The sequence below is a fragment of the Semicossyphus pulcher genome, unplaced genomic scaffold, assembly GCF_022749685.1.
Source record: "Semicossyphus pulcher isolate SPU_LCO1_2020_fin unplaced genomic scaffold, fSemPul1.0.p SCAF_3, whole genome shotgun sequence".
NCBI lineage: Eukaryota > Metazoa > Chordata > Actinopteri > Labriformes > Labridae > Semicossyphus > Semicossyphus pulcher.
In genome coordinates, this window is record NW_027211704.1 from 4,955,625 (window position 1) to 4,979,569 (window position 23,945).

Consider the following 23,945-nt stretch of genomic DNA (forward strand, 5'->3'; position numbering starts at 1 on the left):
GCTTAGCTCACTCCTCCTGACTTCTCTGTCTGTTAAAGAGCTTCAGAGAAAGACTGATTTTACATTCAGTTTTTTTACCTGTTTCAGTTTGTTTTGTAGTGGAGGAGACCTCTGCTGATAATCTGGCTCTGGTTAGAAACCTTGTAAATAATGACGCTAAAGGAATCCTAACCTAAATACAATCCTAGCATGTTAAAACAAGCTAGCAGCAGCTTAGCTCAAGTCTCCTGACTCCTCTGTCCGGTAAAGAGCTTCAGGCCATGTCTACATGTAGGCTACACGGGAATTTTTCAAAACGTAACTTTTTCTCTGTGTTTTGGCCATTTGTCCACACACAACCACTGTTTTAGGTCACTGGAAACGGACCTTTTGTAAAACTCCAGCCAGGGTGAAGACTTTTGGAAAGTCCGTTGCCACGGAGACGTGTAGAAGGGGTAAATGGTGTTTCTGGCTCGTGACGTCAGGCTGTGCGCCGTTATCTCCTTCGTGAGGCCTCACAAATGACTTGCTAAATGATGGACGTGACAAAAACAGTGACAACCTTGCTAACAGGACTTTTTACATGTTTACATGTGCAGTTACTCGTCCACTATATTGATATATACCCTCCCCCTTCCTAGATGCACCATTGCAGCCCACCAGCTAGTCTTCCGGCGATAGATTTTTTCACACTTCTTTTTCTTCTTTGCCTGACTAAGTTATATCGCTGCTTGTTGCTGTGGCGTTCTCATGACAACGTTTCTGTTGTGTTTTTGTGTTTGTGCTTGGACGGGGATTTTTTAAAATAACTGTGCTTCTGGAGTTTTTTTAACGGAAGGGAAAACTGTTTGAAAAATACCCGTGTACGTGTAGACATGGCCTCAGAGAAAGACAGATTTTACATAAAACTTTTTTTTACCGGTTTTAATCTCTTTGTCAGTTTGTTTTGGAGAGGAGGAGACCTCTGCAAATATTTTGACTCATGATGAAAAAGAGACATTAAATGACTTAGTATGTACAGTTTAGCCCGCCATGCTGTTGCTCCTGCATTGCTCCGAGTATGTTAATAGAGTTAAACAAAAACAAAAGGGCAGAGATTTGAGTGACGAAATGTGAGCATTCCTTCTAAATTTGAGTTTTGGGAAATGAAACAAACTGGAAAGAAACTGGCAGATAAATCAATAATGAACATATCTGTTAGCTGCAGAGCTAAAAAAGGCTTTTATTATCAAAGCTCGATAGCGGAAAATAAATCCTCTCTCGCTCTCACCTAGAAGTATATTGTTACATCTTCATTTCTACATACCTATTTCCCACTGGACCCGTTCTTGAGCTAAGAGCACTTGAGATTCACATCATGAGAACGGTTTGGGAGAGTTGTGCTTGTAGGGGAAGTAGCATTGGTAGGACACAAGCAGGAAATTTAAGTAATTTGTGCCTTCTTCCTGCTCGAAATGAGGAAGACCTTGCATTGGAAATGGTCCTGTTTGTGTCCAGCAGGACAGCTGGACGCACCTTTACTCTCAATCTGGCAGAGAGGAGCTACTTAGTCTGAGAGCGAAGAGGAGACATGAGGAGGGAGGGCCGCCATGTGTGCACACATAAAACACTCTGAGACAGAACACACACACACACTCGATGAGGGCTGAAACAAGGAGGGAGGAGAGAAGAGTAAGAGGTATAGAAAGGAGGAACAAAGAGAGGTAGGAAAAGGAGGAGGGTATGACTGTTATTCTTTAGCCTCGTGTTGAAACCTGCTCTGATTCCTGCAACGCCTCATCAGCCCTTCAGCAGGATGCCTCAGAGGAAAAGGGCTTTCACATTTGGAGCTTATGGAGGGTAAGATTTTAGAGAATTAATCTGTTTGCCTGTACAGTGTTTTCAGAGCTCGTCAGCTTTTTGTATGTGTCGGTGTTAGTGTACCTGTTGCATCTGTCACAGAGCAGTAGTGAGAGGGAGGTGTGAGACTACTCGGGGACTTTCACTGCACCTGTTCGACCACTGCAAGACGGGATTTCTCTGACAAGGTCATCGACTGTCAGCACTGTTCCCTCCTAATTTACAGCTTTGACCATTAAAAGTGAATGGCTGCCGGGATAATAGATCAGTACATTAATGCGTGAAGCCAAAAGAGAAGATGTTAAGAAGATTTACTGTCTCGGTCGTGGTGACCTGCGCTGGCTTGTTTTGTGTTGGCGTTGGGCTTTAAGGACTTTTCAAAAGTCGCCAGATGAGAAGTTTAGACTAGTCAGCAAAATTACCCAAACGTAGGCAGAGGTGAGAAGTAATGCGAAGTACAAATACTTTGTTACCTCTGCAATCTGCGTCTTTACTTTACTGTTTGTTGTACTCCTTACATTTTCAAAACTGGCTCGTTACCTTAGCTTTCATGCATTTGATGGAAATGATCGACTATTTTTTTCTGTTGATTGCACCGCCTTCTAAACATCAAGGCCAAATCCAATTGAAATGGATGACACAATAACACATACTAAAGATGATTCCTTGGCGTATCCATCGGTGCGTATTCATCGGTGCGTATCATAAGTGATGGACGTAATACGATGAAAACAACGTATAAGACATGTAAAGCCGAAACTGACCAGAGGATATCTCGACTGCAGAGAAGAGGCGTCTCGAGAATCTGATGTTGATGACAACTTTAAGCGACATGGATGAAAACGAACCAGCCAGTATTGCAGACGATATCAGAGCTCCAACTAATTTACGTATTCGGGAACATTTTAGGCTCATCATTTTCAGCATATTGTTTTTTTAAAATATATTCAAAGCTAGAATGATCTACAGTATGTTTAATGGTTTCCCAAATTTGACATGAGATTCAGTTAGCTTTGCACAGAAACAGACAGTAGAAATGTCCTTCAGAGGGACACTGAGTACATCCCAGTAAAATTCCATGATAAGAAGTAGAATCAGTACTTCTATTTTGTATGTTTGTTCTTCTACTTAGTAAGTACTTAATAAATAGTGTGTGTTCTTTTGCCAACCCTTAATTTGAGTTTTATAAACTCTATAATGTGTAAAACCATTGGTAGTTTGAAGGAATCCGTTTGTCCATTAGTGTATCAAGTTTTCCACAAATGAGCGAAACATTCGGGAACTTTTTTCATTTCCTCTGGAGTGCCGCATTTTCTTTCGTAATATCTTTTGGGAAAAACAAACACATTAAAACCACAGCACTGGAAGTTCATCATCAACAAATGCACGGTGTCAAAAAGGCAATTAAATGCTAGTAATATGGAGTTATTGTGCGATAACGGATTCAATTAAAGGCTTATTTAGGTGGTGTATTTCACTGCAAGGGAAGTGACAATGAGCGCTTGGCTGCCTCTTTGCTTTTGTGGCAGTGAATAAGTGAAATATCTTATCAGCATGATTAAAAGACGCGTGTCAAAGAGGAAGGATGCCACTTTGTGTAGTCACAGCCTCGCATGTATGTGAGTGATGATTTTCCAGCAGTCAGAATGTGAGTCTTTGAGATATGGCAACTCTTTGATTTATGAGCAGTGAGCCGCTCAGCCACGCTGTGCATGAGAATTCATGAGGCAATGAAATTACTTTTACTATTGTGTTTCCTGCTCGTGGGTTCTGCCAAGTCTGCATAGTAAACACTCATGAGGCTCAAACTGACATTTCTTTGATGGGAGTAGAAAGCTTTCCTGAGTGCACAGGCAGATACCACATACCAATAATAGACAAGGAAATGTGATGTAGTGCAAGGAATACAACATTTTTGGAAGAGCAACGACTGCTTTGGTACTAAAATGTGCAATGAGATTCCAGGAAAGTAGTAAAAAAAACCTGTGAAATCGTCAAACCCCCACTGTGATCTCAGCTGCTAGGAAAGGTACATTTTATTTTTACAATTCTTTGTCTAAAACTAGTTCAAGGTTGTATTTTGCCAAGTCTTTGCGTAGGTGATTCTCTAGGCCATAGTATCTTTAAAGGAAAGGATTGACTGGTTGAGGCAATTGAGACAATCTAGTTGTGTCACAATTCTCTCTATCAAACGCCCAGAGACATAAAAACCCTGTGCGTTGTCGGCATTTGGACACTGATAACCTGTAAACATTGACTCGACAGCTGGGTGTCAGATGATCCAGGTCAACTAATGACTCTTTTTAATTGGAAGTACTTGGAAGTAGTTCCTCCAGAAATAAAACCCAGTGGGCTAGACATCATTGATACGTGTGTGAGCTTGGAATTGAGTTTCAACAAGGGCCATTGAGGCTGTGTAATCCACAATCACTTCTTTTATTATCCCATCAAGGGTACTTAAGTGTGTGGGGGGGTCTAACACAACGCAAATTGCTGGTTGTTTACTGTAGGTGCTTAGATGTTCTAGTTTTTAGTGTTTGTTTCTAAGCTTGAACTTGAACATGAAGGGATTTTTATCCGGCCGCAGTGCGATTTGGGAATTATTTATAGCTTTTGCCCACACTGTTGATTATATTTGTTTTTATAAAAGTTGTAATAAATGGTAGACTAAAGCACCCGACTTTGTTTGCGTCGTGTCTGCGTTGTTTGACCCATCCTTTGCTCCAAGCTGCCACCTCAAGCAGACATTAGCTATCTTTGTACGACGTCACTCAGAGCACTAGTTTTGCGTGTTCATCACAGACTTTAATCGAGTAATTTGGTGAGGAGAGAAAACGTTGGATCAGCTGCGTCCCTACCTTTCACAGGAACCAATGAATTCAGCCAATGAACAATCTATCTGTGTGTTTGGAGCAGTAATTGTGAAAGGTTTCTTGACGATGTATTGATTTATTTATTCATTAGCAAGGACCAACTCACAACAATGTGATGTAAATGGTTTAATGAATGAGGAAGTATTGGATGTGCAGGACAGATGAGTGGATGTTGGGAAGGGGATGGACGGAGGGGAGGTGGGCGTCCATTCAGGCCTTTCTGGGATGGATATATTGATGGCCAAGAAAGGTGGAGACTCTGGAGTTGAGTCAATCAAGCCAATTACAGTCTCAGGAAAAGGAACGATCGGTAGGGTAGACACGAGTTTAAAAAGAGGGGAAACAGGAAGGAAACAAAGGTGAATCAGTTTGAATCCCCTTGGGCTGAGTGAGGCATGAGGTAGGGAATTAAAATGGATGAGGAACTGGGTAAGGGAGGCTAAATTGAGAAAACTGACAGAAAAGAACGGGTTGACCAGGTATAACCTGGCTCGAAAGGTGCTTGCAGAACTTTGCTTGAGATATGTCCCTGCTACTGAAACCTATTTTCACCAGTTACATTTATTAAAGTACAGTTTACATTTTAAAAGAGAGCAGTTCACTAGCAAGCAACTCTATCTACAAGTTGCATCTGGAAATTGTATTAATGAAGAAGGTTGTTGTGTAAGGCTTGGACTTGTCAGGGGTCATTAAGCTTGCCTTTCGTATTGTGGGGACGCTTCAGCCGTAACACCATGAAAACACAGACCCCTCTAGACCATAGGGAGAGCAGGAGGAACAGGAAGAAAGATAAAGACTCGGGGCCAAAGAATTGGACAGCAAAAGAGGACAAGAGGATTTATATCTCATTATATAGTATTTATAGGAATGCAGGAAGAAGCACACTTGAGATGTGGTCCTGATCCTCAAACTCTACCAGACACCTTCAGGAAAATGAGGGGATGATTTTCTCCAAGTCAATCTTGGTTTTATATTTTGATATATCGCCAGATCAAGTCACTAATGCAAATTAGTCTCGAACCTTTTAGTTTGTTTACAATTTCCAAGAGGCATTATCTAATGGTGCAGACCAAAATGGCTCTGGACAACCAACCATGACACATCCTGTCGGTTGCTATAGGCTAGTTAGCTAGTGCCTACATCCATTTCATATGGCATCAGACGTTTTGCATGACAAAAATAAGTAGACAACATTTCCCATTTTTAGCTAACATGAACTTGCATTCAGTTTGCAAAGTACTGACACGATTGCAGAATCACAACGTCCACATCATCAGGAGCAGCCATGTTGGTTGTTCACAAAAGGAGTGCTCTGTATGGCCATCATATGAAACCCATCCCATGCTAGCAAAACGGTTGTGATTAGCCAAAAAGGGCCTAGTTGGTTGGAAAGGGGGACCAGATGCATCCACCAATGTAGGTAAAACATGAGCTTGTTTTGTCTGGTTTCCAGGCTGTCTTGGCTAAGCAGTTTTTTTAGACTTCTAGAATTGTCCCCAAAGAAGCTGGAGTGGAACAGATTGATAGTTAAGTAGCTTGCCTTTTGAGGGATTGTGTTCCATATTCATTTACGTTGCTCCAATTTTTCCCCTCCATCGACAATCTAATCCAAAACCCTTCCAGTCACAGACCTCTTCCTCAAATCTCTAAATTACCATCGCCTCAGGATTCTTTGAAAGCACGCAGCTGTTTGAGATGAATTAACATGTTTGTTTGAAGAAAAAGAAATTAGCTTTTCACTTTTTTCTTTTTATTGTGCCTAACGGATTTGGTTAGTTTGTAGTTGTCAACACAATGCGTCCCTGTTGTTTAAAAGCTCGCTGGTGAAAAGGAGCGTCCCTGGGGAAATTAATGCCTAATGAATCACGGGGAAAAGCATCCTGAAAGTGAAATGGATGGAGTCCAGACCTGAACCATCAAAATACTCGTCTATATTTGTTAAAGGATCTGTCCTTGAAGAAGTAATTTGTCGCTGCATAATTTCTGGATACAATTAAATGGAAATAGCCGGTAGCAGGTGATTACTTGGCTGTGAACACAATGCTCAAAAAAACACAACTGGAAATTGTTTCCTGTGTTTCATTGTTGATGTGACATTTCCTTTTGTAGGATAGGTAAATTCAAAGCAGGCAATTATGTGTAACAGGCAAAACAATTAGAAAACAATGGACGATTGAGGTCTGTGTGGGAGAACAGCTATTTAACATTGATTTACGTTGGAATACAGTTAACCTCTCTCTTATGTTTAGACCCATAAACCATAGGGACCAGCAGGCGAGGTCCGTGCCCGTGCACTAGCTTAAAGGCCATGTTTGATGAGCGTGACCTGCTTATTTTGAGCTAGTATAATAGTAAACTGAATATTTAGAAGAAGTAGTCCATGATTCTGGTGGTTTCACAGACTCAATAATACAGCTTGCTGGTCCCCTGCTGGTGAGTAAAGCCTGAAGACAACTGGCAACTGTTCAGCCAAGTGAAGGATTATAGGATTGTGCACATAACTCACTACTCTATTTCAGTTTGCCTTGCAGGTATTGTGCCTACCTGTTGGTGTGTTGAGGAGGAGGATGGTGTGATTGTGCGCCCAGTACACCTTTACTCTCCGGCTCTTTTAGCTGTCAGCCTGTATGTATTTAGTTTTTCATAGCTCTGATTCATACGAGGTGGTGGTAGACTTCTGCATTAGAGCCGCAAAGATGAGTCCAGTCAGTTGGTCAGCAGAATATGAATCAGCAACTGTTCTGATTTAGTCTTTTTAAAGGGGAACATGTAAACATCGAGTGGTTCCAGCTTCTTAAATGCTGATATTCCCAGATTTGTATCACTATAACGTGAAGAATTTTGGGATTGGGACTGTTGGTCAGACCAAACAAGGCATTTGATAACATCGTCTATATCTGGGAAGCTGTGATGGCTATTTGTCATGTTTTTTGCTGTTTCATGGACCAAATGATGAATCCATTATTGATTAAAGTCTGCAGATAAATCTTTTCATCAAATCGATTCTGATCTGCATTTCCTCAAAGATGTTTTCCAACCCAGAAAACTTCACTATTTGTCCAAGACTCAACAAGGAACATAAAGTTCAGAAAACAGTCAGAGTTTTATTTATGGGTCTTAATCTGTTACATCGGGATTTTATGGATGCCCACTTCAAACCCACTGTGAAGAAAGCACATTAAACGGTACAAATACAGAAGCATGTTGTCATCACTGAAGGAATCTAAGAAAACAAGCTGCTTTAACTTCTTTCCTTTTCTGTTGATGGGTGCCCTTTCTTTTCTCTCCCATTTAAGGGTGAATAGACTGCACTTATATAATATCCGTCTACTCTTCAAACCACTCAAAACACAAGACGTCAACAGTCACCCATTCATGCAATGATGACAGGGGTTCCACGCGTGGTGCCTGCTTATTAGGATCTAAACTGAGTCCCATTCTTCAGCCACAGCCACCATACTGCTTTAAGTCTGCACTGTAACATTAGAGGAATTAACACCGTCAGAGTAATGCCCGGCACAGCAAAGTCCATGCAAGTCATTTTACTTACAGGACTATATTTTAGCTTTGAGAAGTCTGAGTGACACATCAGAACACTGTCTCACTCTTTGTCTTCTATGATACGTCCACCTGATGAAGTTTATTTGGGGTCTTTGTCTTATTGGGATTAGATGAGCGCCAAGGGCTGGTAATAGCACGTCTAAAGATGGTAACAAATTTTGAACAAATGTTTGGCACCTTTTATAAAACTGACGAAGGCTTAAACAGCTTTGATATGTACGCCATTTAGTATTTATAAAATGAAGTCAACATCACAACATCATAAAATTTAGATCTGATAACAAAATTATCTTTTGCCTTTGGGACAAAACAACATACATCTGTGATGATCAAATTAAGCTCTTTGCACAGTAAATGGACTACACTTATGTAGCGCTTTTCTAGCTCTGTGTTAGTGCCATTTTCCAATCAGCTAACCTCCCACACAAATACCTGATGGCTATGCCTTTGGGAGCAATTTTGGGTTCAGTGTCTTGCTCAAGGACACTTCGACATGTAGACTGTAGCAGTCAGGGATCAAACCACCAACCTTTCGATTAAGAGACGACTCCACCACTAAGCCCCAGTCGCCCCAGTCTGATTACGTAATATAACAAAACCTTTATTTTGAAGTCTCTGCCATTCTTTCCTCCATAACAACAGTTTTTACGCATCTTTCTTTCAGTTAATGTTCATTCCAGGTATCATACTAATGAAATACTCTGTTGACGTGTATGTTCAGCTATATTCACAAGTTTTACTGTTTGGATTATTAGGGCGTGCAGAGCTGCATCTTTTCCCCGCAACCAGCCAAATGCAGCTTTTTCGCCCTGAAGGGTTTGCCTGTCACTTCATTTTAGTCAAATTATGCTAAAAAGTTTGATGGCATCTAAAATTAAATTAGCTGGAGAGATTCTGGTTCACTGCCATCTCTGTAGATCCACATACTGCTCAAACCGGCTGGCATGAGAGTGTCTGCAAAAAGAAGAAACTGTACATTGAAGTAACAGTTTCAGACGAATGTGACTTCACTGCTTCTGCTCTGCACCATGCACAGATTTACCGCACAGCTTATAGCAGAGCTTGTTTATTGAGTCTAGCAGGGGAAGATATGATGTGGGATAATTATAGAAGTGCTCTTGACAATCTGGTTCTGAATGGTAACGCTTCGTTGTCCTTCCTCTCAAAGAAAGCTTGATGAATACACTTAGCTCCATCTCGCATTGATTTCTCACATTTAACATCATTCACAGAGCCTTCTGTCTGAATGAATCTGTTTTCGATTGTCTCTTTTCTGGTGGAGAAGAAAAGCACGCTGTGGTTTATGTGCATGTTCGTGTGTCTCGGCTGAAGAGAAATCCATGGTGATATAACAGACGAATTAATTGCTAATACGCTCCTCACTGAGGTTACCTCAGCTCATTTTAAATCACATGATCTTATAATCAGGGAGATCATGAAGCTGCTTGTAAGAACACACGGACAAGTTGAATCTAAAGAGAGGCCGTTAAAGCCACTGGAAACCAAATCCACATTAGCCTTATGAGTTGGGATCTTATAAGTTAGCATCTGAACAGTATTACAAAGTAGTATCCAAATTTGAACTTTCCTGATATTAGGTTTGAAGTGGGCATTGTTATGATCGAATGCTCCTGATATTCTTTGCGCTATTAATTCCACGATCCAATCACAGCAGCTATTTACACCTAGCGTTAGCGCCGTCAACAGGCCACATAGTGACAGCTGCTTGCTGACCGCCTTTAATGTTGAATGGCTATGGTTGGGCTGTTAATGATATGTTTTCGGCTGTTGGTGTTAAACATTGCTGGAGGGAGGTTTGCTAGGCAATACTGTTACAATAGCTAACAGTACAGAGACATCGTTTAGCTTTGCACTCATCGTGTTGAGAAGAAATAGCATATTAGCGAACGGTTCATAGCATGCTAACTGCTCACTATGATATGGATAGCAAAGCATTTTTGTATCTCACCATTCAGTGACCAGATTGACTTCTGCTTCCTCCTCTGATTCTTGTAGCAGCTGCAGTTGTTGAGTTTGTCTGTTTCTGGCTGCAGTTGTTTATTGTGCGCCGCTGCTGATCTATTTTGGCCAGCAGTAGTCGAGCGTCGCCGGAGGATCTTTGGCTCCAAAGTAATACTAAGGCACTTGCTAACAGTGCAGGGCCATAAGGGTCACTTCATCAGTGTATGTGCACATTAACATCCCTGAACACTGTAATGGCACATTTAAAACTGTGAAGACTGTATGGTACATTAACACCTCTACCTCTCTGTAATGTTTGTTTACATAAGTCATATGTTAGTTTTATTTTTTAGATTTACTTGAGAGGGTTTACTTTTCAGATATGTTTATATTTATATATATGTTAGTATATATTTTAGATTAATATTATTCTTTTGATAACCTGCTGCTGTAACGCTATAATTTCCCAGTTTGGGATAAAGTACATCCCTCTGTCAGCCTGTCTGTCAAGCATTGCATTTTTAGCTTTAAGAACAAATAGCATCCCAGCTAACGTTTCATATGTATGCTAACTATGATATGGTTAGCAAAGCATTGTGTAACTCACCATTCACTGACAAAATATATCTTCTACTATTTAGGGCTGCACAATGCTCATGACACATGTGCCATGTGCTTTGCCAGAGCAAGGCAGGTGTCAATCAAAATATGACCGGCCACGCCCACACAGCAAAATGAGCTGGCCTTTTAGGTTTTACTGAAAGTTCTGAAGGTTTATGTTCTGTCAGATTTTTGTGCAGGCTAAATGAGACTCTCAGCTTTGATATTGTGTAAGAATTTTTGCTCTTTCGAGCCAGAGATTTAATGTCCTGCTTTTATGCCTTTTGAGCAGTTACTTCTCAGTTTTTGATAACACATCAAATTTCCACTGAAAAGCTCACACTCATGTTCTCATAAAAGCCCACGCCTGTTTTGTTACCTTCCACCTATTTGTGTGTGCTTGCGTGAGTGTCTTGTGTCCTCGCAGTAAATGGAGGTGTAGCTGTTTATGTGTCGGCCTGTTTCTCGCTCCCGTCTGTTAACACATAAACAGTGTGTTGCCTGTGTCAGCAGGGGGATAATCACCAAGCGTATCGCCGACTGCCAAACTCATATTTCCATTCTCAACACTATAAACAAACATTGAAAGAGCAGAGCCATCAGCAGCAGCACACGTAATGTCACTGTTTGCACTCCAGATGCATTTTATTGTCATTCACAAAGGTGAGTTGTGTTTAATGACAGAAACAAGTGCTGGGAATGTGCACCCGAAAGGTTCATGCAATAACATGTTTGATGTCAGAAACACTGCAGAGATACTGTTTCAATTTCTTACATCATCCATCCTCTCCCATACAACTTTATCCAATATTTTTATAACAGGCACAAGGGCTGAAAGAGGAGGAAAAACAGGAGGAGGGAGGAGCAATAAAGAGCTACAGATAGTAACAGGCCAGTGAGCCACGGAGCTGGCAGCAACAGAGACATCAGCGTGAGGACAGACACACAGATACACAGACAAGACAACAGCCCTGGTTTGACCTCTCAGCTCTGTCCTCACGCCCAGTGGTGTTGGCATGCTAATGAATATTTACCCACTGCTCCCTAAAGAGTAACTCTAAGGGGCATTCCACCAGTGTATCATTGCACTGATGTAATGTTTGTGGGGAGAAATGAAGACATCAGAGGCTGAGATATCAGACGCAGCATCAGCAGAAACATCGGATCCTTTATTTCCCTGAATGCACCTCGATAGAATCTTTCATTAGACCTCTTCTTCTCAAATGGGGGTACATGCACCCTGATAAGTACTTCAGAGTAGTGAAGGGGTTACTTGAGATGCTCATTAAAATAATATTGTCATGCATAAATCACAAATAATCATACTTAATCATACATGTCATATTTAATGCTCCTATTATAATTCCAATTGTTAACTGATGTAAAATGGAGAGTGTCGGAGGTAATGCAACCATGTTCAAGTTTGTTTGTTAATGTTGTTTAAAAAATGGAACGGTACAGTACAAAATGCAGAGAATGAAGTGAAAGAAAAAATAGTCTACAAAATACACTCAATATTCCTAAGAGTTTGTTTAAAAGCCCCCCTCCAGTGAAAATCAAGTGTTTAACCTTGTAAACATCTCCATGTGGTGTTCTTCGTGTGCTACAAGACATATCAGAGACAACATCAGCATCATCTCCATGGCTGGGCCTGTCTGCTTTTAAACTGCAGTGTACCAAGGACAGGCTGAACAACACGTTTTCAGATTGGCAGGTTTGAGACGTCACAAACGCAAGGAGCCAATCCCGTTAATGGACGTTGTGACGCTATGCATATCATTAATTGTAACCCATGGCAACCACTTCGGCGATGCGCGAGCCAGCTGTAACCGTCATCGTAATTTTTACAAACTCACTACTGACTACTGATGTTAACGTTATTACTGCTAACTACTACATTTCAAGCTAGCTAAGTTTCAACAAGTTGCCACTAAACGATGCAGAGACGTGTTTTGTTTTGAATCGTAGTGCATAGTGGGCGGGGCCTGTGCAGATTCAGGAATTTTTAATGAGGGAGAAGGAGGAGATGATTTTTACAAGGTAATTAAACGTATTTTGCAAAATAAAACATATTAGACACAATTTATTATTTCAAGCAGAGCATTTTATATGTCTTAAAACACGACTGCAGCTGCTCTTTAATGCGAAATCAGCCAACAGTTTAATGAGGCCAGCACACCTGATCATGTGTTTTTCAGTTACAAGGTTGTTATTTAGTAAAGAGGAGGTATTTAGCGCAGGTCAGGTGATACTTTGCTTTGAGAACTTTGAAACTCCTTAACCAGTAGTAGTTGTGTTTTTTTTTGTTTAGGTGACATCAGCATCCCTCCAGAGCCACAGAAGACATCGTAGAAATGTTTCACAGGCAGAGTAGCTCTGAAGTTCTTCTGTTTAATCAGTAGAGTGCCACTTCAATCCACTTTTCTGGGTGAAAGAACTGTTCTTACACTGGAGCTGATTGATTAGTCGAAAGACCTACAATGAACAGGCAACTGCTTTGATGGTCAGTTGATACTTTTGGTCATTTTCTAACTTTAAAACATTCACTAGTTTCATCTCAAATGTGTGGATGTAGCTGTTATCTAAACTGTATGGTATAATATTGCTAGCAGGCCTCTCTGCATGCACACTCAAACCTCTGCAGATGATCCAGAACGCAGCAGCGCGACTGGTCTTCAACCAACCCAAACAGCACACATGACTGCTCAAATCCCTCCACCGGCTCCCAGCCGCCGCGCGCATCAAATTCAAACCCTGTTGCTCGCTCACAAAACGGCAACAAAAACGCCTCATCCAGTTCTACACTCCCTCCCGCCAATGAAAGGCGCCTGGTGCTCCCATCACAACAGGGCCCTAAGTCTCTAACTAGACTCTTCTCCTCAGTCGTCCCCCGGTGGTGGAACGAGCTACCAAACTCCACTCGGTCGGCAGAGTCCCTTTCACCTTTCAGAAGAAGCTAAGGACCCAGCTCTTTCATGAACACCTCTGCACTTAATGATATTGATGCTACTGATGATGACATTGAGGATGTTGAATAGGATATTCATGATGATGAGGATGCTTCTTTGCGCCCTGTGCACTGCCTGTCAGTGTCCGATCCAACTTGAAGCTGTTTGTTGGCTCTTACTGACTCTGTTCCCTCCTGTCCTAATCGTTGCTTGTGTTGTGTTAACTCTCAGATGTACGTCGCTAAATAAAATTGTTATACTGAAACAACTGAATCTTTTTTGTCACCTTGCGCTTTGGGAAATGTTTCTAGACAAGCTGTAAATCAAGAACAGAGAGGCAGACAATTTAATGTCAGAAATAATAAGTTGGAGCCACTTTATGTAACTTTATAAATTGATACTGTCCCAGACTATCGTGTTTTCAACCCTTTTAAGGGAAAATAAAGTCGAGCTTTCTATCAAAAACATTGGCGACGAGATGGCAGTGAATGTCTGGGTTTGAATCATTTTCTTTTCAGTCTGTGAAAGAGGTAAACAAGTTGCTTTTAAAGTCGGAAAAACTTCATGAGTCCTTCTATACATCTCAGACTCTCCTGGGCACAGATAAATGATTTTAATAACTTAATAAGAAGACGTTTTATGAATGATGTGCATGCAGTGTTGCCTTTGAACGCATCCCTTCCTCCTCACTACTCTCCTTGGGTGAATCTTAAACGTCTTGTGACATTGTGGGAATCTCATTTATCTTTCTGAGAGGTGGAAGGAGTAATCAATACTCTGTCTTTGTGTCAATGTCAACAGTTATTGGGAACATCATGAAAGCAGCTTTATTGGTGTTGTGGCCGTTAACATGCTGGTCATGCCAAAGTCACACTGGTCATTGCACATTTTACTTTGTAAGAAATCCTTGAAAGGAAGCGACGGCAAGTGTTTCTCAGAGGTGGCCGATTTAACCCGATGACCCCACGGTGACCTCATATGGAGCTTAAATGGAGTCTTTGTGACACTTCAGAGGATCATTCTGGAGGCAGAAGAAAAGCTGCAATTGCCCTTTACGTTATTTTCATTTTGAGTTACAGACGGACGGAGCGATAACCTGTGAGTGTGTTTGCATTCAATGACAACAGTAATTATTTGATTGGCCAGGCCCCGGGGAGGAGGGGATAAGCGGTGATTATCACGAGATTGATTGAAGCAGCACCAAAGTGCTCGCTGGTTGTCCTCAGAGATTGATCCAGGTGGGAGAAACGGGCCGGAGTCATTTGTATGCAGGGGGAAAGGAGAGGGAGACGAACAACAGAGGAAAACAGGAAACCACTTTGTTCCTCCCGGCTGCCTTTTGTATTATAGTCAATGTTTTTCTTTTCCTGGCTGTTTGTTTTTCTGGTCTCTCTTTGTCAGTTTTTGTTATCATGGTTTATAATCATCACGATTAATCGATTATTTTTGGCTGACCGCCAGGGTGAGCCCTACACGTGAGTCTGTATGTGAATCACTGACTGAGTGACTGACGCGACTCTCTGTCTATACGGCTCTGGATACTTTGTTCAGGGAGTAGGCGGGGCTGCTCCTCTGCTGTCCTCACCTGAGTCCGCAGCGTGCACCTGCTTTCAAGCACGCTGTCATCTGCCTCATGAGGACAGTCCTTGTAACACATTGACCTGATGCGGTCAGCCACATACTAGGTTTTGACCAAGTCTTGTTCAAGCTATTAAAAGAAATTTCATTTTGTGTCCATGTTGGCGCCCCCTGTGGACAAACCGGTCATATCTCTTTGCCGATCTTGTCCTGTACATGTGTAAGTGGCGTTCTAATTCTGGGACTCCTATTTATCTCAGGTTAGGCGTGTGCCACATGTAAAGAAGCACAGGTCTTCGATGCAGCGGCTTGGAGTACGACTTTGACCCTTGGTCATTTGCTGCATTTTATCATCACTCCCGGACTCTATCCACTCTCCTCTAAATGAAGGACAAATTTTAAATTTTTAAAAATAAATAAAGAGAAAATCTCATTTTACTGTCTTTTAACTGCTAAACATATCACTCGCTGTCAATCTTCGCAGTGAAAATGTGAAGAAAGGCTGTTTCCGCTGTGTGCTGTTAATCGTCTTGTCTGACACTGACCCGACGGCAATAGTCAATCTTCTTACTGATGGTCTTGTTTGCTTTTGTAGGTCATATAGAGGCATCAGTATTCAGTTCAGTTCTGTTAAAAACTCCTCACAACAGCTTTATTTATTTTGGTAATCAAGTAATTGGGGTTGATGATTGATATGCGACTAATGCTGGTTATGCTGGTCATGGTTTCTTAAATCTCAGGATTAGCTGCTTTTTGTCATTTTGAAAATGAACAAGTTTTGGGTTTGAGCTGTTGGGGCAGCTGTGGCTCAGCGGTAGAGTCGGTCGTCTCTCAATTGGAAGGTTGGGGGTTCAATCCCTGACTGTCGAAGTGTCTTTGGGCAAGACACTGAACCCTGAATTCCTCCTGAAGGCATTGCCATCAGGTATGAATGGGCAGAGATCTGATTAGCGATTGACAGCTTTGAGTGGTCGGAAGACTCGAAAAGCGCTATATAAGTACAGTCTATTTAGCATTTAGCATGTTGTTTGAAACCTGTTGGGGTCTGGGAAATTGTAATGACTATTTTCCCAACTTTCAGATATTTCATAGACTTAAAGATTGCTCCTAAAAGTGTACGGTCGATAAATTCATTACAAAAATAATAACCCAACTATTGGTGCCGTAGCAACATGTGAGCTTCACATCTGACAGTTTGTCTAATACTCTCATTTACCGTTTTAAATCAGGTTTGCTATTTGACAGAGATAAAATAGAGCTTCATTAATCCAGAAGGAAATCCCAGTAAACAACGGTAGAGCGTGAGCGGACACTGGAATCAGCCAGAGCACTTCCTGCCACGAGTCAGAGGACTTTTCCCTGGTCGAAGGGGAGAGACACCAGGTTCAAGCCTTCCAAATCCTGCACTATTTTGCAGACATGTCCACACTCCAACACTCTGTCTGTAAGACACACCTGCCAGCTGCATGTTGCCATCTCTGAGACACTCTGGAGCGAGTGTCTGGAAGGCAGAGCAGCAGAATAAGGAGGTGTAGGAAAGCGAAGGGGTGCTGATGGGGATCATATTTGTCAGGATCCAATAATGTTGTTTTCGCAACGGATCAAATTAACTCGCGTATTGTTAAAATGATCATCTGAAGTGACTCAGAGAATTACCAGCCGATAATAACCTGCAGTTCCTCTCAGCTCTATTGAGCGTTTCAACATCTTTTGGATCATTGTCTTTCTTTTACAGCCCTCACTGATTCGATTCAGTCTCACCGCTCTCATCACTGTCGTCTCGAGCCTCTGCAGACAGCTCCTGCACATGAATAAGTAGTAGATAAACAGAGTTTGCAACTGGTTGGTGAACAAAGTGGGCCATTTAGCAGCTTAAGAGCCAGATATTTCCCCCGGGAGCCAGTGGAGAGCAAAACAGGAGAGTAAATATTGGACTGACATTTATCAGACAACTTCAAATGAAAGCTAACAGTGCTCTGTGTTGGTTTTCTCTGTAGTTAAACAACTTGTTTCACCATATCAACTTTAAAAAGATATAACATGTCATTTCTCATTAACTCCTCCTATTCAGATTTCTTCTTCTTATAATTATTAGTTTCCCATTTATATCTCTTTATTATTGTTTCATAAGTCCTCCATGTGTCTTACCTTGTTCCAGCTTCTCCAGATGTTTTCATTAGCTGTTAGGCATGCAGGGCTCTCTTGGTGGACCAACATTAACCTTTGCTACTTTTGTCTCTTTCCAGGGTTGACAAGACCTTCTCCAGGACCAGAACCTTATGGTGAGTGCTCCTTACTGAGAAACGAGATGCTGCTTCATGTTTGGCTGCTCTCTGCACTCTCTTCTCAAATGCTACATTTCCAACTATTCAAGTGTTTTCACAATGGAGGCTACGAGACTGTTTTTATTCTTCCACATGACCAAACACAAACACTCCTATCAGACATCTGACTTCAATCAGAATCAACAGGACGTTAATCTGTTGTTATGGTGCACTTACATACTGTAACAAAGGGATGATGGATGGTTGGACAGATGGATGGACGGATGGATGGATACATGTCTGGATGGGTGGATGGATGGATGGATGGATGGATGGATGGATGGATGGATGGATGGATGCATGGATACATGTCTGGATGGATGGATACATGTCTGGATGGATGGATGGATACATGTCTGGATGGATGGATACATGTCTGGATGGACTGATACATGTCTGGATGGATGGATACATGTCTGGATGGACTGATACATGTCTGGATGGATGGATGGATACATGTCTGGATCGATGGATGGATGGATACATGTCTGGATGGATGGATGGATACATGTCTGGATGGATGGATGGATGGATACATGGATGGATGGATGGATAGATGGATGGATGGATGCATGTCAGGATGGATGGATGGATGGATGGATGGATGGATGGATGCATGTCAGGATGGATGGATGGATGGATGGATGGATGGATGGATGGATGGATGCATATCTGGACGGAGGGATGGATGCATGGATGCATATCTGGATGGGGGGATGGATGCATGGATGCATATAATGATGGATGGATGGATGGATAGAACCGTAAACAGACAGTTTCACCAGAACTACGTCATAGCTGTCTGTCGTCTGGAATTAATGCACAACCTGCAGCCAATCAGATTTGAGTATTCCCCAGAACTGTGCTATAATAGAAATATAAGAACATCAGTAACCTATCACAAACCTACTGTATATAAACATGGATCAAATTAAACTTAACATATCTGACGGGACCAGAAAGAAGTGCACGGGTTCATTACTGCACGGCATTATAAATGTAATACTGCTAACATGTTGACGTGTTATTATCAATCCTTCTGTGGCCCTCGATGAGTTCTCTGAGGCCTTTCCCCCACATGACCAGCTGGTATCACACACGTACTTGTGCTCCCTGTCCCGCTCCATCTGCTGCTCTCCTGTATTTACAGCCACACATTTCCTTCAACATGCTGCCAGACTACCTGCCAGGAAGGGAAAATTACTGCATCCTCAATCTCTGTTACCATCGCATGCAGATGTCCAAAGCTGTAAAAGCAGAGAGGTTTCAGAGTGGGAAAGTAGTTTTATGCACAATTGAAACCTGTAATTTAAAGCTAAGGAGGAGATAAAGAAGAGTGCTCACTGGTTACACAATTAGAGGCCTTCTAGCCTTCACCTTCTTTTCTTCTTTTATCATGCTCACATCCTTAAAGCTGCACTCTGTTCTGCTGATAACACAACTTTGCACATGGTTCTTCTTTTGCACTTTCATTAACACTGCACACTATATTTGCAATACCTCAATCCACCTCCCTATGGATTCTGCAGAGGTCTAAGCATCGGACGTTCCGGCCTGCACGTCGTACATTACGTCCTGATCATGAACGCCTGATGTGGCATTACCTCTTGCGTAATACATAGACTTAGTTGTCATGAACCTTGGTAACCCACTTTGAAGATTGAAGATTTGAAGAGTGTTCCTGTTAGTGCGCGGGGAACAGAGGCAGAAAAGGAAGGAGAACAAGTATTAATTATACTTTTTGTATTCAGTAGAGCAACAGAGAATATTATTCTGTTCAGAGGGAGTGTTCCTTTTTGTTTACAAACCCAGCAGCTGAAAGAATTGTGCGGCTTCATTATTACACATCCAATGGGCTTTAGAGTCGTAAAGACGTTATAATGAGTCTGTAAAGGACAATGAGAGCGTACAGCAAAGGGGGAATTGAAGTTGCAAAGATGACTCAGGCTCATCAGATGAGAATACACCCATGCACACACCATGAATATCATTATGACACTTAAGGTTTCTCCCTGTTGCAGAAAGGTCTGTAGCTCATGCTAATAACACCACAGAGCCGGGCTGAGCTAGCCAACCACAGCACCGTCTCTGATGATAATCACTGAGTCATTAAGCCAACTGTGTATTCCATCATTTTCAGGATGCATTAAGTTAAAAACAAAGTCTAAACCAAATGCTTTTTTAATTACTGCATTTATAACTTCTTTCTCTCGTGCTTTGGATGGGATTTCCTCAGGAGTTAATTTGACCTTAAAGGGATAGTTCGGTTTGTTTAAAGTGGGGTTGAATAAGATACTGAACAGCTGACATACGGCTAAAACACTTCACGGCATGAAGGAAAACAGTGTCCTCTGGTCCCACTGGTGGACGGGACTTTGTCGTTTCCATAATATTGTATTTTCTTTTGTTTGCTGTCTCTTCTACAAACAGCTGATCCGACACCATACGCTGCAGGCGCAGTAACACGTATGTGTTGCGGTCCACACAAAGTAGGGCCAAATAAAAAGGTGTTCTTACTGAAAAGTGAAACGTGGTGAATATACAATCGATACTGCTATTGATTTTTAATCTTTTAAGTGGATAAATTACGTGTGTAATTGACCCTATTTGCAGAGGCGTAGCTTCCGTGACGGTTTCTCCGGCTGGCTTCCAAACACCGGGCGGGGCCGTGCTTACCGGCATCCACTGTATGTAGTACACTTACTGTTGATAAGTATCTCATATAACCCCACTTAAGTAGGTTTTCTCTTATAGTGTACACTGATGGATCACTTTCGAAAAAGTTTATTACTTAAAGGGCCAGTTTGACGATTTTCAACCTCAGTCCTATCATGCTATCACAGGGAGCTAATGCCATTATGGTAGGAAAAAAATGCAATTTCATTCTGTGCCTTTGGAGGACGCTATCCGCTTCTCCAATGGGCCCTGACTACGTAAAATGCGTCATCTGGCGGAGGCCAGGGATCTCACTAAACTGCATTTCCTCAATCTTGGAAGCCCGCCTACGATGTCATCTCTCGTTCAAAATCGTCAGATTTGAAATGTAGACTGCCGATCCGATCCACCGGTATATTCTCATGGTATTTCGGATTCTGTACCTCTCTGAGCCGTTGCCTGCAGTGAAACGGTAGTATCACTCTAGCGTCTCTCGCTGGGCCATTCCTTTCAGAGGGAGGGGCACAATGCACGCTGGGTGTTGTAGGAATGGAGAATGGGCGAAACCACGAGCTGTTTGTACAACTTTCTCCACAGCTATGGCGGCAATTTCAAATATAATTGCTTCTATCGATTACAGAGAACACCGGCTTTGACTGACAGTGTTTTTTTCCAGGGCCGAACTGCTCCTTTAATGAGGCCAGTGGAAAAGTGTGTTGATACGTATAATTACTATAGACAATGAAATCAACAACAGCAGCAGCTTTAAACTTTTTGAGTTTGTATGGATCCCCTTCCATGTGCCACTGCCTCAAGTCCATCCCATTATCCTCATCCAGCCAGGTGTAATGTGTGTGTCAGTATGCGTTGGTGTGACTTGAGTGGCCCTGCATCATGTAGACAAGGAGGTGCTCTTAATGAAAGGTGGGAACACGCTTACTTCACTGTGCTAAACTGCTCACAGCGCAGTGTTCCCAATTAAACCCTCATTAGCTTGATCGCTGTCGATAATGGCGGTGCTTATCTTTGTCAGGCTAAAGCCCGTTGCTGCGCTGCAGTAAGGACGACAGAAGAAATACCTCTGCTGTTCTGAGAGGGTTGACCGTCTGAATGTGGAATAGTGCTGGGCGGTATGACAAAAAATCTGTATCATGTATTTTTAAATATTCTGGCAGATTCACGGTATTTATTTTTTCACGTCTGGGTCTTTTATGTAGCGGGGGGGGGCGATATGACCTAAAATTTATATCTATTAATATTTATTTTCCTTTTGGCGATATCGGTATTAAAACAAAATGAAAAGGTACTCTACTTCTTCTTTTGATTTGGAGAAAATCTCCAGTATGCATCGGACCAGTCTGCCTCACCTACTGTATCCCACAATGCAAAGTGCTGGAACGTCACAGCTGCAGTTGACATGACGGACAGCAGCAGCATTCCAGCAGAAGGGGATCGTGTAGCTAAAGAAGGGGTGGTTATTGTTTACTTCCGCCTGGCGTAGCATACTGCAAAATTAATTTGAAAAGCTCCTCCATACTACAGACTACCGCCGAACGCAGTATGCAGTATATAGTATAGAGTATGTAATATGTGGTATATAGTACGGCATTTCAAACACAGCCATACACTGAAAAGCCGATTCTCGTAACTGTACGTCTGACTCAATCATCTGGCCGACATTGGGCTTCAGCGCCGCACGCATGTCTACAGGCATGTGACACGCACACACCTGCATGCAGAGCGTCAGGTCTGCGGAAGAGATGCAGGGACTTTTCCTGTAGATAAGATATGGAAAACGTGTACGAAAACCACGTTTGTGTTAGTCACGGTGTTGATGGTATTGCAAAATCCATATCACGGCATCAACGTGACACTGGTGACGGTGTGAAACCGGTATACCACCCGCCCCTATTGTGGAACGTTTTTGTTCCGAACGACTCGATCCTGCACCGATGGGGGAAAACTTTAGGAAGGCAGAGGCATCTTGTGAAGCAGCAAACAAAGTGGAAGGACCAGGCTCCTCGTAGCTCTAGGGATAAACTGATCAGCATTTCTATTGCAGCCCAGCTATAAAATAAAATAATCTCTTAATTAACTTGTTAAGTCACCGGGACGTCCCTCAAGGGGCTAAACGTGACCCGTTTTCTGTGTGCACAGCTGGAGGTGTCTGTGTGTTGCATCCCCTCTGAGCAGCCCCAGGGCCGTGAGCCTGTGCAGCCCTTTGACTGACAGGAGGAGCCGGGTGGTAATGAAGTGGTCCTCAGTGTTGAACGATGAGAAGGAGTGGGGCGAAGAGGCCTCTAATTGGGCATCTGTGCCTCTTCAGATCGCTGTTAATGGCCGCTCTCCCTCCTAATATAGCAGTCAGAGCCGTGAGGAGAAAGCAAACAGGATAAAACGGAAGCAACTCAACGGGCAGATCGAGGCTCGTACTCAGAGTCAGGACAGAGGCTTGAGTCTAACGGGGACAAGAAGACAAAATATGAACAAAATGTGTGCAATGTCTTTCTATTATTGCGTTGCGCCCCATTTAGCCTCCCCAAATGCCTCGAGGGCTGTTTTCGTCTCATCTCCCAGATGTTCAGTTGGACTGAGATGTGAAGCCTGAAGAGGCCGCTGCATCAAACTGAAATCACTGTAGACTTCTGTGAAACATACCTGTGCAGTGTGCAATGAAACCAAACCGACAACATCCAGATCGTTCTTCACTTCCTGCAGTGTAGACACATAAAGTAGCATGCAGGGTGCATGAGGTCATTTCTACTGTAAATTCTTTTTAAACCACGTCAGTATTTCATTATCATTGAACCAAAGTTCGGTTACTTAATGAAGCGTTGAAACATCTCGTTTCCTTCCAGGGTTCAACCGGTTTATGTTCTTCGATGAGTCTCCTGGTGTTTGTGAGCAGACTGTCGCTTGGTGAGACCATCTGTGTCTCTGCACAGCTCAGTGCAGCCTCCTCTGACCTCGTCTGAGCCTCCATGTACTCTGACTGAAGTGGTAATATTTATGTCCATCCAGAGTCAGCATAACTTCACTTCGTTCGCCCTGATACCCACTTTTAACTATCTTTATCACAACTGACTCTTAAAGTAAAACATCACATTTTCCACTTAAATCCAAACATTAAATGTCGGTTTCCTTCTTTCTAATGAGCATGCTGTTAGCACACCCTTTGGTACTGATGACATTTTCATTTCGGAGGATTTAGACGTCTGGAGAAGCAGCGGTGGCTCCGCTGGGATCACAGAAGACGAGACACAGAAAATATTAAAAAAGATAAATTGGCTTTCTTAAGCGAGAATATAATACAAATACAATTATTATAGGGCATTGCTTAAAATGTCTGACTGATTGCATTGCACTGTTCTTTCTGACAACAATGCACAACTATTGTAGTCTACGTTATGTGCAGGGTTTCCCAGTGGCAAGTATCTTATGATGGAGACTTGCAGCCTGGTGGCCTCTGTCAATATGGCCCAACTTCAAGGCGGCTGCCTGCTTGTGAAAGTTGTAGCCTGATAGTCAAAAGTTGTATATCACTCCATGCAGAATGATGTTAGAGAACAATAATTTCATACCTGCATTTCCTTTTAATGCATGCTCTCATTGTACGACATAGCCCC

General features: G+C 42.3%; 1 protein-coding gene across 4 annotated transcripts in view; it reads left to right on the forward strand.

Annotated features, from left to right (window-relative positions):
- Positions 1-1,765: 1,765 nt before the first annotated feature.
- The window catches only part of rap1gapb (RAP1 GTPase activating protein b), a 98,807-nt gene continuing 76,627 nt past the window's right edge, over positions 1,766-23,945 (forward strand). For all 4 annotated transcript variants that reach the window (XM_069679053.1, XM_069679052.1, XM_069679054.1 and 1 more), the window contains exons 1-2: positions 1,766-1,818; positions 17,587-17,622. In XM_069679053.1, coding sequence (XP_069535154.1) covers positions 1,775-1,818; positions 17,587-17,622 — 80 coding nt within the window. In that variant the 5' untranslated portion in view covers positions 1,766-1,774. The remainder of the gene's footprint in view (positions 1,819-17,586; positions 17,623-23,945) is intronic.